Source organism: Corvus kubaryi, unplaced genomic scaffold (assembly GCF_017639235.1).
Source record: "Corvus kubaryi isolate FWS band 111438036 unplaced genomic scaffold, C.kubaryi_AGA036_p1.0 71, whole genome shotgun sequence".
Lineage (NCBI taxonomy): Eukaryota > Metazoa > Chordata > Aves > Passeriformes > Corvidae > Corvus > Corvus kubaryi.
The window spans coordinates 19160673-19179246 of record NW_024582059.1 but is presented as its reverse complement, the minus strand read 5'-3'; the positions used below and the strand labels follow the sequence as shown (position 1 = coordinate 19179246).

The following is an 18574-nucleotide window of genomic DNA, read 5'->3' as shown; positions in this document are numbered from 1 at the left end:
TCAGGATAATACTTCATACCTGGTCATTGTTACCTATTTTCCTAATAATTTTAGCATAGTTTTGTAATGTGCTGTAATTGTAATTGTTATCCAGAAGAATGGCACCACTTAATTCTATCAAAACTGCGGCAAGATAGATGAATGACAAATTAATAATTTACCATCTTTGCATAATACTGTAGCCCAGAACACCAGCAGGATTGATGGCAGAAGAGGTTAACAAATTTTAGCGGCTTCCATTAGCTTTTCGTTGTCATATGTTTGTGGTGCGGGCTGAAATAAGCTTTGTAGGAGATCCCAGTCCAGGGAACTAATTACTCGTGCCGATTGCCACCCTGATGAATAGACCCTCATTGTATCATTCCCCTGAAGACGAGGAGCAGGCTGTGATTCACGACTGCATCCTGGCTGATATTTGATAATAATTTTAACAGATAAATGTAGGAAGGCAGAATGATGAAGTGCCTATCCATGCTCTACGACTATCAAAGGCATGCACATAGCCAGCTGTGTTCTGCCTTTTTTCTATAATCACTAATGGAGAATTTTTAGTTATTAATCGACCTTTGAATAAACCCATATCTTCCTGTATTTTGTAGTTTTCCTTTGGTTAATTATTCCAAAATCATTGGGGCTTGTAATCAGAGCATCCCAATTTTAGTGTGACTGTAATACAGACAAGTGTGGAAACAAGATACTGGGGAATTTGATTCCAATACTTCAGTATTTTTCTGAAATTAAGCAATTAGAAAGATGAAGACTAACACTGTTAGTTAGACTGTTAGACTTTGGTGTTAGAAATAAGCATAGAATTTTAATGAAGAATGTGAAGACAGTCTCCATTTTTATAAAATTATTTTCTATCAGAATTTTTAATGTCTACAAATTGTGTTTGAGAGTAGTGTTACGCAAATCATTCTGGCTTTTGTCACTATGTTTGCTTGAAACCTTGATTTACCTTAAATAAAACTAATTTCTTCCTTTAAACCGTAGAACTATGAATGTAGATACCAAGTATTTTTAACATTGTGGTCTGTAAATTAGTTGTGCCTATTCATTTGTCAGTGTTGACAGGTATACCTTCTATTAGCTCCTGGATCAGAAATGGAATATATATCTGCATTTTCATCTATTGTTTTAATACTGGCTCTATAAACAAACGAAGTCAGTGTTTTTTAATTTGAACGTACACATTTTCAGGATACCATGGCTATTCTATGCCTCAGGCATTTTGTTTGTTTGCCATACCTGAAATTGGCGTTTTTTGTACATTCTCTGGGCTAAAATACTATTTTACAGTGGCATTCATTCATGATCATGTAAGCAGATAGTAACTGGCACTTATATATGACCGTATTAAAAAGATCTACATATGTTTGGAGCATAAAATGGAAAATAATGAATTTGATATAACCTTTTCTAGATGTAATTTTTTAAAAGTATGCTTTCTATGTAGCAATTATTACACATCATAACATGTAGTTTTTAATTAAATGTAAAAACACAACTACATAAACCAGAAATGCAATCTGATTTGCTGAAAATAGATTGCTGTTTCACTCTCCTGGAATGGTTTATTTAAAAACAGTAAATGGAAAAGAAATGCATTTTCTTGTGTTGTTCTAAGCCTCAGGGGCTAAATGTAATGAATATTTTAAGAGATTATTTTAATTAAATTCCTGCACATCTAAACAGAGTAATATTTTATTATCACATACATAACCATGTAACTGAGGTATTCATTAAAGTTAACACTTTCTGGACCAAGAATTCATGGCATGATTTACTGACCTTGTGCAAAAAGGCACAAATTAGGAAGAAAAATGAAGGGGGACAGACTTTGATTAATATAGGTAATGCTATACCATATTTATAATAGCCTTTTCCCTATTCTGGTTTATAAATGCAGTCACTGAGAAAGGTGCCCTGCTGAGGCTGAAATGAGGCTGAAATCGGAGCACATGCCACTAGAGTGTGGGGAAACTGATCACACTGTCAGCAATTCATTTCAAAATGATGTATTTAGTGCTCATTTCACCTTCCAAGAAAAAAGGGAAAGGAGTTCCTTAGACTGGAAGGTGATATTGTTATTTTCAAGGACATACCTAAGTAAAAGATTGCAGAAAGGGGGGGAGGTTAAAAAAAAAAAAGGCAAAAGCAGTGCAGACAAGGAGAGCTTTATGCAGAAATTCAGCGCTACCATGCTGGTTGATAATTGCTAACATATGTGGCTCCTCTGTTTCATTGTAGTCGTCCTCGTGAGTTCTGGCGCCTCGACTACTGGGAAGATGACTTGCGGCGCCGGCGACGATTTGTGCGTAACCCCCTCGGATCGACACATCCTGAAGCGACACTCAGGGCAGCCGGAGAGCATGGTCAGTGTAAAATCTGCCTCCTGCCACCAGCAGCAGGTTACAGGCCGTGGTGGGAAAGGCTAGACCTTCGTCCTTGTAGGATGCTAGCAAATGGTCCCAAAGCAAAGCCTTTTGGCGTTGCGTTTCAGGCGTGTTTTCCATACAGAGATAGCCTGGGATTCCTTCACAGCAGCAACGCTGGTGTTTGCTGAGCCCCTTCTTTCCGTCTTAGCTGGGCTGGCACATTGTGCATACCTTGCATACAACAATTACAGTCCTTACTAGGCTGAAGAAAAGTGGATGCAATTTTGCCATTAATCCCTGGACAGACTTCTGTGTAAATTACCTGCTTATACCTCAGTAACTTCAGAAGAAGATTTTTTTCCTGTTCAGAAATCCACAGCGATTATTTCAGTTAGCATATGTCTGCCTATTGTTACAGACGTATCAAAAGAAAAGTAACACTTCTACAGGCTAAACTGTGCCTCTGCTTGTGTTTAAGTCCTTGAGTTTTTCTGCAAGAATTTGATACGGACTAAACAGTAGCAAATGCTGATGTGTAAAGTATTGTTCAAACAGCAAAATGGTAATGAGGATTTTAAAAAAGGAGATTGGTTTTTTTAACAGTTATTACTCCTCATTTTATAACCTGGGATCAGTCAGTTATAAGATGCTGTGTCCATTCTAGAGGGGAATCTATTTACAGAACTAATACAATAATCAGTTTGAGAATTCTATAGTAAATTGAAATATAACCAACCAAACAAAACCACACCCAAAGCCAGTGAACTTTGGAGTTTAGTACAGAATTTTGTGTCTTTGGTATCTCATGAGGGTACAATGATAAGGTAGAAAAATCTTGCATTTAAAAATAATTTGCTTATAATTAAAGCTGAGTACTCTTCACCTTGAAGGCACATGTCATGGAACAAGTAATTTAAATTTAGTTTGGTTTTTTTTTTCTTTTTTAGCTTGTGAATTACTGTATGCATATGTGCCTATGTATGCACACACGAACTGTGTGGAGGGATACATTTTATGCTAATTTTAGATTGTTAAGGGTGTTGTATGAATGTAGAACAACATCACTGTCGTAAAGTTGGTTTCCGTCAGGCGTCTTAACCTCTTGCACTCAGCCTTAAAGAGCCATTTCTGGAAGAAAATGTCTACAATATGTCAGCTGATATAATGCCAAATGTGACATCAGTCCTCTGAAATAAATGACCATACAGAGAATAGTCAATAAAGTGATCTGAAAGCAATGTTTGTAGAGCCTACATCTTTGGCTATAGAAAGAGGAACAAGATGTAGAATTAATTAACCCTCTTTTTGCTCTGGGGCTTGTTGTTCTTAATATTATGTGTTGTTCCTACACCATGGACTTTAGGACACTAAGGTTTTTTCTGTTTAATACTCCATGGATGAACAACAACTGCCCCCCCTTTAATATTATGTGTACTTCTAAGTTAAATAGATCTTGTCACAGTTTGATGTATTCTGCTTGTATTTTGTTTTATTTTATATTTATACTGTTTATCAAAATTTTAAAAATATCTTTCTTTTTACTGAAAAATATTTAGAGCAACCATTTAGATTTGCATAACTTACTCTTCCGTAAGTTAACACAGTAATGCAATTATTCATATTTCATAATAATGTGATATTTTCTTGAATCCATGCTGTATTTCAAGGGCTGTGGTTTATAATCAGTTTGTGATTGACAGGACAACAGTTTTGGTCAATAGAAAGGAAGAGGGAGTAAAAGTAGCCCTATTTCATAAGTAGCTAATAGGCATAGCTGGTAACTAACCCTGGTAATTTAAATAGACCTAATTGTTTTCTGTCTGCCTTTCTATTCGGATTCTGACATCCGTAACAGTCTTGTATTATATTTAATTTCCTGATGTTGTTTTGTTCTGAGTTTTCATACTGCCTTTGTTATCTGTTGTCCTTCTGGTTTTTTATCTAACCAGTGAAGATTTTAGTTTACCCTAAGTCATTATTTAATGTGACTTCTGAAATTATAGATGCTCTCTGCCTAACTGTGTGTACACATGTAACTGTCTTCTTCCAAGACCTTCCACTGGCAAGGTGTAAGAGAGATGACCAAAGTACAAATTCAACTGGAAACTATATATAACGTACAGGAATGCAAAGATAGTTGGGATTTTTATTTTTTCATTTTGGGTTTGGCTTTCTTGGGGTGTTTTTTTTTTGTTTGTTTGTTTGTTTTTGTTTTTTGTTTTGTTTGGGGGTTTTTTTTTTTATGACTTCTAAAAGATACAGTTGTCAGAAAGATCAACTGGAGTGGCCACTTGATCCATTTCTTTCTGAATTGTGTTTATAAACTTATAATATTAACCAATTTAATCTTAGAATTTCCAATTGTTCTCAGATTTTTTGAAACCAGACTTTCATGATGTAGATATCCCTAGGATTCGCAGAGTATTTGCCTCAGTATGTTATGATTTCATATCAATAATTTACCATTAATTATTCCATTTCAATTAATTATACATGCCTCTGAAGCAAAAGCATTTTTAGATCATATGTAAAAAGTTCCCTACTGCCTATTTAAGGTTTTTTTCAAAAAATCACAGACCAAAACCTGAAATTGGACGTAAGAGATTTTGCCAAAAGGGAGGCAGGGGAAAATAATGCATAAATAATGGAATAGTACAAGCAGTAACCATGCTTGATAACATGGATTTTAGCTCACTTCTATTAGAGGATACACATTATCAACTGTTTGTTGTCTTTCAAATACAACCAGATGTATTCTCCACCCCAGAGAACTCACAGTGCAGGAATCATCCCAATTTGCAACTGTGAAAATGATTCAGAAACAATTGGAAGCCCAGATATTGTTCAGTAAAACCTAGAGAGAACAACAACAGTCAGATCTGTTGCAGCCTAGTTATGTGTCTTAGTAGCAAGAACCAATCTTTCCCAAGGATTGATTTGATTTGGAGGAGAACCTCTGGTGCAGAGGTGGCAGAATAAATACCTGAAGACTAATGTTCTCTGTTCAGACAATCAATACCAGCCCCATGACTATACTTCTGGCTACCTTCTAGTTAAAAACAAATTTTTTAATTCTGACAATTTAATTGCCATTCCCAAGTTCACATTAACTTGCTTGGGAAAAAAAGGCTTTAGGTAATTTTTCAAAGGGAAAAGGGTGAAAAAAAAAAGATCCTTCCAAACTGGCTATTTATAAAAGTCAGTCTAATGGTGTATTGTGGGGAAAGGAAAGAGAGGTGAAGGTGCTGTGGTAGAAAGTTTGGGATGGAAGGAGTTAACTCTTTTCTGTTCTTCCTGTCACCTACTGTTTAGAAATGGAACCAAAATGCTTGTATAAATGTGAAGGGGAAAAAAGAGTAAACCTGTTGGTGTTTTGAAATTTACCCCAAAATGCAATATTTTGTGAGGGAATCTTTAGCTGCTAGAAAGTACCTTATCAAGCTTTTTAACAAGTGATTTATTGGGGGTTTTAATTGATGTTTCTTAAAAATGTGGGGAGAGGGGGATTAAAACAGTCTGTAGCATTTCCATCGAGGCAATAGGTGGAGTTCAGGGCTTTGTAGCTCCAAGGGACCAGCAGCTGGTCATCCCCAGTACTGCAGTTGACTGGTTAGTTTGGTTTGCCTCAACAAGAAGGATGAAAAAGAAGTCTTAAAAATTATGCTTAAAAAACTTGGTTTGAAAGTCATTGGTTTTTCCATTGTTATGTTTTTAAATAAATAGGGAGAGTAGAGGGAAGCTTCTGGGGGCCCTTTCCAAAAAAACCCCAACATAGTAAGGGTTTTTTTAATGCACCTTTTCTTTGAGTTGCTTTTCCTGGTATAATTACCAGTTTTAAAAAAACTAACAAAAACCCTGTATCGTGCTTTCTGATACTTTATTTCTCAAATGGCTTTTAAAAGCTGTATTTTGCATATAAGTTTAAGTTGTAGACAAACACTTTAAAATAATCTGTCATTCTAGGAATGCCTTAAGCTTGGTCAGCAATGTAAGACAAACTGTTACTTTTGCACCCAAGCAAAAATAAACACAACTCACTGCAGATGCAGAGATCCAGAGATGCAGAGATCCATTTGCAAAAACTTCTTGATGAAGCTGAGTCTCACAGAGTGGGCTGGGAAGGATTGCATGGAATTACACAAATGAGTTATAGTAATGAAGTTGTGTGCTGGCTGTTGGGTTTAGGGCAATACATAGGCTGTGCCTGGAGATCTTGATCTTGGAAAGGTGTGTGGGAGCTGCAGGGTTTGTGACCTGAAATATGAAATCCAGTGTAATATGTCTGTGCTTATGTGGGAATGGAGTTGTCACATGGTGTCATGCTCCATCATGTATATCTCTAATCAGTAAATATATAGAGAGAACTAGCCCATGGCCTACCTACATAAGTGCATTTTTCCACAGAAGAACAGGTGAATCCATGTGGAATGTATTCTGTTCCGTGCAGGTACTCATGTGAGCACGACTGTGTTGGTTGCAGAGGTAGTGCTTTATTCACATCAGTACAGAAGGAGCAGATTCTGGTTCAGACTGTGATGTCTCATTGCTTTCCAGTAGCTGGTGTCTGCAGGTGTGTAGACAGGCATCTTCCTGTGCCTGTATTTAAGCTGTATTTAAGTTTAACACACGTTTCATGTGTGCCAGGAGATTTTGGTAGCTAGCGTCATATGCAAAGAGATGACAAAAATTTACAAAAATGGACTAAATTTATGGTCTAAAATCTGATTTTGAAAAAGGCACATACATATGGGTTTGAATCAGCATAGTATCGGTAGCTGGGGAAAGAATTAAAATCTGAATAAGTGAAAAAGATAGGGCAATATTTCTGTTATCCAGTCATCTTTGGTTTGGAAGCTGTTGTATTGATTTTATTTTTTCTTAAAGACTGAAGGGCATAGTAACATTTTGGACAAGTTGTACTGAGTATAAAAGTATTAACCTTTGATCTTGGCTCTGAATTCGATCTTAAATAAGAATAGGCAGAGGGCTAGTTTGAAATCAGCATCTTCAGTATAACAGATTCTAGCAGAGGAAGCAAAAAATGGCAGCTGTGTACAGTGCAGATGAGGTTTTTGGAACAACAAATATGGTTTGCCTGCATTAAAAGAAAAAAAAAAAAGGAAGGACCAAAAAGAAAAAAAAAAGGAAAATAATAAATTATCTTGGACTTCATCCTGAGGTGGTTTTGTTCTATTTTACTTTTTTTGATCTTCAAGAGAGTGCTGGTAGGGCAGTGAGTAAGAGTGCATGTGGTGTGTGTTAGTACACTGATGGTAATTTTACTGCTGCTAACTGAAAATCCTCAAGGGGGAGTTAATTACAGGAAAACCTTCCTAAATATCAGCCGCATATTTTCCATGACAAGAAGGTTTTTCAACTCACATTGAACAACTCCAGAATCTGAGTTACCATTATTTACATGAGCATATTTTGCAAGAAAGTGAGATTTTGTTTGTTCTATGCAGTTAAAGCTTTACAGTATTTTTTTTAAGGCTTTCTTACAAGTGACAGATACTGCTAGGGCAAAAGGACCACATATAAATTGCATTTTATATTGTATGACAAGTTAAATTTCCTTTATTTGTGTTTTTGTTTGTTTGGTTTGAGGTGAGGGTTTGTGTTTGCTTTTTGTTGTTGTTTGGATTTTTTTGTAAGGTCAAGGCCTGAATCAAAACCAGTATTTGGTCATTTGGGGTTTTTTGTTGTTGTTGTGATGGGGTTTTTATACTTTGAGTTTTGGTTTTGTGGGGTTTTTTTTTTTCTTTTTGGTGAGTGGATTTCTGTTTTACTTTTCCACTGAATTGAAAAGTTTTATTATTTGCAATTTACATGCATATATTTACTTAAACAATTCAAACTTTATATATTGCCACCGGAGAGTCGCTGCCTTCTGTAAATGTTTGCAGATTAGCATACTTTTAGAGGAAGCCCGTGGAACTTCAAATCAAGTGTGGCAGCAATCAGAGCGAGCAGCCACCAGTGTGTTGAAGTTAGTTGGTCCTGATGTGTTTGGTGAATGTTTTTCAAACACGGCTGTGCCATGGGTATTCTCAGTATATCTTTTAAGAAACAGTATTTTAATTTCCAACTTTAAAAAAAAAAAAAAAAACAACCCCAAAACCGGACACATACACTGCTGTGTTTTGGCATTACCACAGCAAAACTTACATATAGAGGGAGTAATTATCTCTTTCTCCCCCCCCCCCCCTTTTTTTTTTCCTACTTTTTTCTTTTTTAATTTTTTACCCCCCCTCCCCCTTTTTTTTTTATTTTTGTTCCTTTTTCTGCTGCTGCTTTGAGGTGGTGATTTAAATAAAACAGATTTCGAGGCGGCAGTGCCGGGAGGCGCTGGCAGCGCTCCCGGGTTCCGCGGCGCTGCCGGGGCCGTGCGGGCCGGGAATGTCGCTGCCCGGGCACGGCGGGGACACATTTACCGGCCCGGTGACCGTGTGCGGGGCGGAACACGCGCTCCGAGCAAAACGAGCTGCTTGGCCGCTTCCCTTCCACCCCGAAAATCCCGGCGTGCGCCCAGAAATGCCCCGTGCGAGGCCGGGGCCGCGGGTGGCTGTGCCCCTTGGAAGCAGGTGCAGGCTGTTCTCCGACTCCAGCCGCGATCCCGGGGCAGATTCTGCCCCCCGCCCCCGGGCATGGAGGGCTGGGGGCAGAATCTGCCTCACGAAGTCGGCTTGCCGCGAACGGGAGGGGATGCGGGGTGGGAGCTCCAGGGCTCCCTCCGCCTTTTTCCCCGCTCCCGGGGATTTTCCCGGCGGGATGCGGCAGGAGCTGCCCCGTCGGCTGCGGGCCGGGGCCGCCTGTTGCGCTGCCCCGGGCGGGTCCCGCCGCTCCCGGCCTCGTCCTGCTGCTCGTGTTCCCAGGGCCGTGCTCGGTGTCGTCGCGGCGGCGGTCCCGTGTCCTTGGAGCGTGGGTTTGGGGGTCAGGGTGACACACAGGGGAGCCGGGACCCGCCTCCAGCCTCCTTCCCAAGGAAGGCTGCAGGGGAAGGGAGTCTGCTGTCATAAACACTTGAAATAGAGTTAAATGCTGCAGAGAGCACTGGATAATTTTGAGCAGGCTTAATAGGATTAAAACTAGATGTGTCCTAACAGAGGATTAAGAAATGTACTTCCCACAGCTAGTCCTAAACAGTTTTCTTCCTGAACTTACATTTAAAAAAAAAATAATAATAAAAAAAAATTACACTCCTTTGTCACTGAGACCTGCCAGACAGTACTGTGTCTCATTTCAGCTCCTGATGAGGATATACTTGTCAAAGGAAAGCAGTCCATCAAGAGTCAAGTTTTAGGAAACCAGAACTCAGAAAGCGAGATTCTCTTGGAAGGGGATGACGATATCATGTCATTCATGGAGGAAAGAGAAGTGGAGAACTTGACAGGTAATGTCACCTATCTAATTTTCTCCTCAGCTTCTTTACTGTTGAAGTTCTCATCTCCTCATCTCTGCAGTGAATCACTGATAATTAGCACACTTCCTATAGCTGGGTCATTAAGATAATTTTCTGTGCACCTCAGATACTGAAGGTTTATTTGAGGAGAGTTGTGTGTTTTCTTTCTCTGCCTTTTATAACTTTCTTGCTTCTGCAGTAGATACCTATTCTAGAAAACCTTCCTTATAGAAAATAGCTCTACTTTGAAAAGGACTGCCTTTGTTTTCTTGACCTCATTCCACTCAAATCATTAGACCTAGTGGACAATTAGGCAAGTTATCTGTAATTTAAGGCTTTGGAGACCTTTATTTTTTTTCCTAAGTCTATAAAATTGTACATACTGGTTATTTACTTGCATGTAAAGGATTTGTACGCTCGCTGGATTTAACTCCTTTAAACCCCTTGACGTTCCCCCACTGAAGTTCTTTCTCCACAGACCACAGTCTTATTAGACTTCTTTTTTTTTTTTTTCTTAAAGAAATAGTACTTCAGATCATTCAACTTAATTAATTTTACATAGTCACATGCAACCTTTGCTGATGTTGCAGTCTCAGTGGAGTGGGCCCATTTCTGTACAGTTCAGAATGTAAAACCAGAGTAACCAGTGTTTCAGAGACTGGGAGTTATAAAGTGTCCCAATTGTTATATGAGGAACACTGGTTTTACAGGGAGAATGCAAACTTCTCTGTGTTCTTTTCCTTCTCATCTGGTATTCCACATACACTTAACTTAGAGAAAAATGTCATTTATTGGATAATTCTGGTTCCCTGAGAAGCTGGTAGTATACTCTTACATTTATATGGATCATGCATATGATAATTCACTGAAAATGCTGGAAGTGATTATTTATTGGTATTTTGCTCATCCCTGAATTGCATTCCACTCTTTTTTTTTTTTTTTTAATTAAACAAAAAAAGCAAAGCGAAAAATGCAGCATAAGGAAAAAGAAAACCTGCATAGGATGAGTAAAGTAAAATAAAGTAATGGGAGAATGATGCAAAGGCATTTTTCTATATGAATCTTTTATTTTTGCCTTTCTACCATGAGCTTCCTTCTCAACAGCCTTCTCCATGTTTCCTTCTATTATTCATTCATTGGTTCGAGTAATACATTCATACTGTAATGGAGGTGAAAGGGGAGTTTAATTATATAATCTTGACAATGGCAATAGGATTAAGAAGTAATCCTCACTAATAAAGTGGTGTGGGTTAGAAATGAAGTGGAAATTGTCAGGGGTCTTCTACAGGACCTGGACTGCCCCAGCTTCTGCAGCTGTCTGCTTGCCCTGTAATTGAATGTCTGCGAGTGATTGAAAAAATGTTATTTCTCCTCTGGATTACATGCTAATGTACAGGGGGCAAAGGGAGACAGCAAAAGAACACATAGCTGCTTATTTCATCCATTTGTGGGGGTGAGCTTTGGGAAATCATGGCAGTTCCGCAGCTATCTCATGCCCATCTGCAGACACAATGTATTTGTACGTTGGGAATAGAGGGCAAAGCTGCTCTGATCTCAGCAGAGCATCTCTTCTTTTGTCCTAGTGGCACACATTGAGATTGATGTGAGATTAAGGACCATCACCCTCCTAACAATCGATGGAAATGACAATTCATCTGAATTTTTTGTCAGTTATTCTCACATTGATTACCTGAACGTGTGTACCTCATTTATAGATGCTTTATTAAAACAAAATTGTCTATGTCACTTTAGTATCTTCCACTGTTTTACAAAAGTCAGATAATACTGCAGCCGAGTAACTTCATTTCCTTGCCTCTTAATCAGCTGGATGACAAACCTAACCTGTTTTCTTTCCGTATGTGATAGTTAATATGATAGGTTCTGCATTGTCACATCTATGCTGAACCTATTGTTTTCAGTAGTAGTCTGATTTGTCCCTGTGATAAGCCCTGTGGAGATGTGATTATTCCAATAAAAATTCATTCAGTTGGAAACCAACCCTCCAGCTGTTTACTCCCACAGTCCCCGAGCTACACTAACACTGTATGGAATCCTTGAACAATATTTAACATGGAATCAAAAGCATCTTTAAAACATTTTACTTTAGGCTCTATAACATTGTGTAACCTTAACAATAGATCTCCAGCATCCATGAGGGAAAACTTTGCAGTTAGACAACATTGAGCCTTGACTGCTGTGTTTGTCTTCGTGAAATGCTATCAAAACTTCCCAGCAATTGAAGAGCAGTAAGGTTTCAAGTGTTCATGTGTGCACTCTCTATGCTTCATGTAGCAGAAGGTGTGCAACTCTTGGAGTTTCTTGGACAGAAAATGGGTCTGAGTAAAAGCTGAAGACTGCCATGCTAAAGCCAGCTCTGTGTAATGTATGCAGCAGTTTGCAATTGCAGCTGCTTTAGTGTTCGGCAGTACAGAGACTCTGCAAATCTGTTACATATGTTCTTTTCCAGGACAAAAAGGGGTTTGCTCTTTAAGGAAGAGCTATGCTCTTCGCTTTATTTTAATGTTCTTGGCCTGAAAAGTGAATAATTTGTCCTCGCATTCTTTTTGGTTTGAACATCGTTGGTTTTTTCCCACTTTGGCAGGTCCGGTGGCCCTCAGCACACCAGCTCAGCTTGTGGCACCCTCAGTAGTAGTGAAAGGCACTCTTTCCATCACTGTTTCTGAGCTCTACTTTGAGGTGGATGAAGAAGATCCTAGTTTTAAGAAAATCGACCCAAAGGTAAGAGATCACTGACCCTGAGCTCTGAGAGATGATGACAAATTACCCAGGACCTTTAATTCTTCACTTGACTTCCTTTACCTCCATTGGTCTGCAGTGTTGCTGCTTTAATAACTTTGCAACTGACCATATATGTTACTGAACTTCACATAGGTGACACCTCCTTTCCTGCTCCTTTTTCTCCCCCTCCCACAATTCAACCCTACTTGAATGTTAATTAGCTTGCTGCGAATAAAGCTCCAGGGAGACATGTCTGAAATAAAGACATCTCAAATCGCAGGCCTGTGTGAATACAGGGAAGTTCAGCGAGGCTTTGAGCCCAAATACTTGGTTTTACTTTCCTGTTTTTAGCTAATGTCAGTGTAAAACAGCACTGAACTTCCCACACTCCTAAGTTTGCAGTGCTTCTGTCATATTACTTACTCCATAACACGTTTTACAGGGCCCGTTATTATTTATTGTGCTTAAGCATAAAACATAATTGCCCTCCTAAAAGATGTTTCTGAGCTGACATGCTAATTTCCACAAACTTTATTTGCTCCGAGTTGCTTGATTACTTGTCTTTTGGTTAAAATTAGTAACCTTCAGTAAAATTCCAGTTTCAAAGAGAGCATATTGTGCAATTAGCTTAATAAGGTTGCAGTTGAATGTTTTCTACGGTGTTACAGCAACATTTCAAAGGTAGGACACAACTGGTAAATATTCTCACAGCTTAAGCATAGTCATGGCTCTTGGTTTTTTAAATACCTGCCTAATGTTTAACAGGGGTAATAATTTCTTTGTGAAGGGTACTGCTGGAAGAAGTAGAGGTTTTCTGCTTGTCTGTAGGGAGAATACCTTGTGTGTTAAGCACCAGTTCAGTTCTTTGTTCCTATTGAGTAAATTGCTCGTCTGTATTAGAAGTGGCATCGGTGGGTCTGAAAGCTGGGAGTATCAAATCCTATCAGGGAAAAAATTTATTTTGAAAAGCAATGCTCTCGGATTGTTAGAGCTAGATTTTAATATAAGCAATTAACTAGAATTGTGATTTTATGTGATATCATAAATGAGATTTAGCTTTTCTTTTGGTCCTGAAGAATTTTTGAAATATATTGGAAGTTATTTTAAGTGTGAGATAGCGCTTAAGATTTTTATATGCTTACTCTTTCCATTACGTTTAACTAAACCCCCCCACATTTAACTAAAAAATGCCTCTTAATGATGAAAAGGATATAAATGTAAATGTAAAGTTAGTTTGATACGTTACTGTATTGCATTTTCCATCTAAAATGTTCTACTTTGTATTATATTAGCATGAGAGAAGTCTTACAGATCTGAATTTTTGGTTTTCATGTTTAGCACACAGGGACTTTGAGTACAGTTACTAATTCTTACTATTCCTGTTATGTGTTTTGTGGGAACATGGACATATAACATATAGTTAGCCTCCTTTTCTCCTGTTTTCCAGTATTTTGTAGAGGTTGTTTTCTTAACTGTGAGCAAGCATTCTGGTTTGGTTTGACTCTACCTTTTATTCTGTATCTGAGAGATTTTCTTAGAGTTCTCATAACAGGAGTTGGTTACATGAAATACTGGCTACACCTCTTACATTCTGCTTGTGATGTTGCTTTAGCTGGAGGTCTTAAAATTAAAAAAAAAAAAAAGACCTTTTTTAATGTCTCAGGGGTGGGGGGGGTAGCTAAAAATTAGGTCTGAATAATTTTATTTTAAAAACTAAGTAAGCTTACAAAACAGCTTCTTTTCAAGCATTAACGCCTCCCTGCCCCACCCTGTGCTGAAGTCAAGGTACCTTGATAGCAATGACGGGCTGCTGTGAAAAATGCCCCTTGGAAGAAAAAAAAAAAAAAAGAAAGCCCCAGCAACTGATCCGCTGTAAACTCAGTAGGCCTGTTTAATTAATGAGGCTTCATCTGTTTGATAAATTTAAGTTCCCTGTATATTTGTCTAAACTGCTGCAAAGAAAACATTGTGACAAGTTCCTGAAGGAAAACCTGCCTTAGGTAGCGATAGCATCGGCAGCGATACGATCAGAGTTTATACGCGGGCTCCGGGCTGTTTTGGGAAGGAAAGGGTAGCCCCGCGGGCTAAGCCCGTTCTGCCAGGTGATCCGGGATCAGCGCTGTGGAAAGCGCTCGGATGGCTCCACAAAAGACTTGTGGAACTCAGCCGGGGGTGGAGGGGCTGCGGACGCAGCGGCGGGGCCGGGGCCGGGGTGTGCCCGCTCCGCAGGGCAGGGTGGCCCCGCGCGCCCCGCTCCATCGCCCCGGCTGCTGCCGCCAGCGAGAATTTCGTTTCTAAACTTAAAGGCAAAAGCAGCTCAAGTTGAAATGGTTATTTCTTTCCATCTCCGTCCAAAAAGAAACGAAAATAGTCCTTTGGGGCAAGAACTTAACATTTTTTTACCTCCCCCCGCCCACGAAAGGACATGAAAACTTGCTCGAAATGCTCCGAGCCGGCGTTGCAATTTTTCGGGCAGCTCGAGCGGGTAATGCTAACATTTTTAAATCTTAGGAATGCTTTCCTGATAAAAATCCTACCAGTATTTCTCAGTGGTCCCGAGCAAGCTTAAAGCGAAATCGCTACGAGGAATCAGGCAGAGCTTCGTTTTGGGAGAGGGGGCTCGGGCAGGGAAGGAGATCGGCAGAGAGCGCCCGGGTGCCAGTGTAGGATCGGGTGGTTTCCTGACGGGTTCCTGCTTATCTCCCCGTCTGACTATGCTGCGGTCCTGTTTTATGCTGTACTTAAAAATCTGGGCAAAAACAAATGTTTGTTTAAAAAAAATATCGACCGGTTGCTCTAAATCGCATTAATTATTCAGGGTAGATCTATACTTCCTTCGTGTCAAAGTCAAATGGATAGTGCGTTTGCTCTGGGAAGCGAAAGCAAACAGCGATGGATTTTAAAAACAAAATGCAGCGCCCGAGATTTACCGGGGGAAAATAGAAGGAAAGAATACTATAATGAAAAAAAAAAGGGAAAAAACCTGACTGTAGGGTAGGAAAAGGCATGCTGTAATTCTGACTAAACTGTGGCGAGCTGCTGTGCGATGCTCCATATATTCCAAGATTTAGAACAGAAGCTTAAGGTAATAGAAACATAGCAGATGTTGTCACATGCTGAACTACAGAATAGATAAATTTTTTTTTTCATAGATGCACTTTTTTTTTTTTTTAATGGAAACTAGAGGGAGGTTTAGAAAACATCAGTCAATATGCTGAGCTAAGGCTTGGGCTAGGTGTTGCGTTTAGCCTATCTTTATATCTCGTGTTTTCGTTTCTTTTAAAAAAATTCCTTCTGAGGTTCAGAAAGAATCTACTTGCCTGAATTTAAGAACCATTCACAAAAAGTCAGCGTAAAGTTAAAGTAATATTTTTATTACTATTTGCAACAAGTCAGTTTTGGGGCACATAATCTGACCTTGGCACCGAAATACATTTAACGTCAGTAAAACTTTTTAAAAGGGAGATTTGTACATATAGTTAAATAATTTTTTCACTTGGTGACAACATTCAGGCAAACAAGAGAGCATAAGAAAAGGACTATACATGGATTGGAAAATGTACCTTTCGGGTTTCGTTTTGAAGTTGCAAAAGTCCGATCGCTTCTTTTTGTGACTTTTTAAAAATTCACATTGGAGGACAGGAGGAGAGAGGTTCTTCCCTTCTTCCGTGCAAGGCGGTGAGAGTTTATGCCGGGAAAACCGTCGGCAGGTTTTTAAAGGCCGAGCTGCAGGTGGGTGGGGGGGCTGGCGGGGGCGCGTGTCTTTCGCCGCCTCTTTCCGTCGTCGTTCGCGTTAAATATAAAGTTTTTTAGGCGCTGTTGTTGTTTACGGAGGGCGAGTTTTTGTGCGCGGGGGTGTTAACCCTATAGCTTGTCGAGGCTTTTGGGATTGGTGAGGATTTCTCTGGCTAGCCTCCAGGTCTGTTTGGCAGCGCTTTCCAGGGCCGAGTGGGGTTTGCCCTGAAAGAGGTCTAGGTTGGGCAGGAAGTAGTGGGGGCAGCGCCGGCACTGCAGGCAGGAGATGAGCTGCAGGAGGATGCCGTTCAGCCGGTCGCCCAGGCACGCCTCGTCCCAGTCGGTCTCCCGCGGGTGCTTCTCGCACTCGTACAGCAGCAGCGTCTTCATGTGGTAGTTGTTGAGGGGCTGCCCGGGCAGCTCCAGGTGCCGGTCGCGCAGCGTCTTCAGCACCGACAGGCACTTGTTCCGGCAGCCGCCCATCAGCAGCCGGTTCTCGGCCTCGCCGAACTGCAGCACCCACGCGTCGCTCTCGGCCGAGCTCTGCTTGCCCGTCAGCGAGTAGCACTCCTTGGAGAGCAGGTTGAAGCCCTCCGCCTTCACCTCCGCCACCCGGTTGGGGCCGGGCCAGGGGATGTGGGGCATGGGCCACTGCGCCGCGCTGCGCGGCCAGATCCCGGTGCACTTGAAGGCGGGCGTGATCTGCACCACATACCGCTCCCGAATGCGGAGCTTCACCTCGCTCGTGTCCGCGATCATCTTCACCACATCCCGGTAGCTGCACTTGTCCACGGCCTGGGCCACCAGCGTCTGGAAGCGGGAGCGGATCTTGCGGGCGGACAGGTAGCCCGAGGCGGTGATGAACTCCACCCAGAGGGACATGCTGCGCTTGCGGCCGTCACTCAGCTTGAGCACGGCGCAGCCCGGCAGGGAGCCGTCGTCCACGAAGTTGAAGACGCCCATCTGGTTGAGGTAGAGCACCACCTCGAACTCGGTGGGCGAGATCACCTCCAGGCCCTCGTAGCGGGCGTCGATCTCGCTTAGGGAGCTGATGAAGCGCGGTTCCTGCACCTCCACCTCCTTCAGCACGTCCGACACGACCTTGCACACCTCCCGGATGGTCTTGGCGATGGCCGCCTTGCGCGCCTGGCAGCGCTCCGTGTAGTATTTGTTGAGCTGGTAGACCAGCTTGGCCTGCGCGGCGATCATGTTGGGGCACAGGTCCGGGCTGTACACCGGGCTCTCGCAGTACGTTGAGGGATCCAATGCTTTAGCGGTGGCTGCAGCTTTGCGGAGGGCACCAGCCAAATCGCAGACCCCCACCGCCTCCGGGAAGAAGGCGGCAGCGGCGCGCCAGTGAGAGCAATTAAAGAAATCGGGGAGGGCGGCGAAGCACAAAGGAGCGAAGCCCAGCGCTGCCCCGGCGAGGAGGAGAAGGAGGAGGAGCGGGCCGGTGCGGGCTGGGCGGCGGTGGTGGTGGTGATGCCGGAGCCGGTGCCGGAGCGGCGGGCAGCCCCCACGGGCTCCCGGAGCGCAAAGTTTTGGATGGCGATGGGGGCAGGGAAGTCTGGGCTGCCTCTGCGCTCAGGCGCCCACCCCCCCGCGCAGCGACAAAAATGCCGTTTCAATAGTTCATGGAAAAAAACCCCAAAACAACAAACAAACTTCCCCAGGACTCGCAGAAGGTCCCCGCAGAAAAGCCGGTCGGCGGCGAAGTTTAAAACCGCACACGGTACGAGAGGAGGAGAAGAATGCGAGTAATGCCCACAGCGGAAGAGTGAACTCTGTGTCTGTCTGTCTGTCTGCCTCTCTCTCTCTCTTTCAGTCCGTGGCACCGCCAGAGATGTGCATGAGTTTGGCTGCCGCTCGCTCAGACTGTCAGGGGGTGTTGTTGATTTCCCTTTTCCTGCTGGAGGCGTTGGCTGAACCCGGCTCTGTGGCTGTCTCTATCTTTACGCGCAGACGGGTGCACTTGGTCTGTGATCTCTCATTCCCGTCCTGCAGCTCTACATAGATTGTTGTGAGAGAGATTGTATGGAGAGGAGTTGTTGTTTGGTTTTTTTTGTTTTCTTTGCACAGACTGTGTTTTATCCTGAGCGGGAGGAGGGCGTAGCTGGCGTGCCCGGGATGGCTTCTCCTCCCCCTCCCCACCCCTGGAAGTACGCGCCGAGGCTCTCACTGTCCGCGCCTCTCGCTCTGCTCCTGCCGCGCCGTGTGCCCGCGTCTCTCTCGCGGCGCTGCCGCCGGGCCCCGTAGTTTATGAATGGGGCCGCGCGCGGGCGCGGGGCGGGGCCGCGCCGCCAATCGCCGCCGAGCTGTC

At 42.1% G+C, this 18574-nt stretch overlaps 2 protein-coding genes across 5 annotated transcripts in view; one reads left to right on the top strand and one right to left on the bottom strand.

The window, feature by feature from the left end:
• Nucleotides 1–18574, top strand: part of LRBA (LPS responsive beige-like anchor protein) — a 375341-nt gene that overhangs the window by 194821 nt on the left and 161946 nt on the right. For all 4 annotated transcript variants that reach the window (XM_042049819.1, XM_042049817.1, XM_042049818.1 and 1 more), the window contains 3 exons: nt 2251–2375; nt 9625–9771; nt 12383–12519. In XM_042049819.1, the coding sequence (XP_041905753.1) occupies nt 2251–2375; nt 9625–9771; nt 12383–12519 (409 nt within the window). The remainder of the gene's footprint in view (nt 1–2250; nt 2376–9624; nt 9772–12382; nt 12520–18574) is intronic.
• MAB21L2 (mab-21 like 2) lies at nt 15873–18493 on the bottom strand. Its single transcript, XM_042049824.1, has one exon. It carries the CDS (start codon nt 17461–17463, stop codon nt 16384–16386), a length of 1080 nt encoding a protein of 359 aa, XP_041905758.1. The 5' UTR covers nt 17464–18493; the 3' UTR covers nt 15873–16383.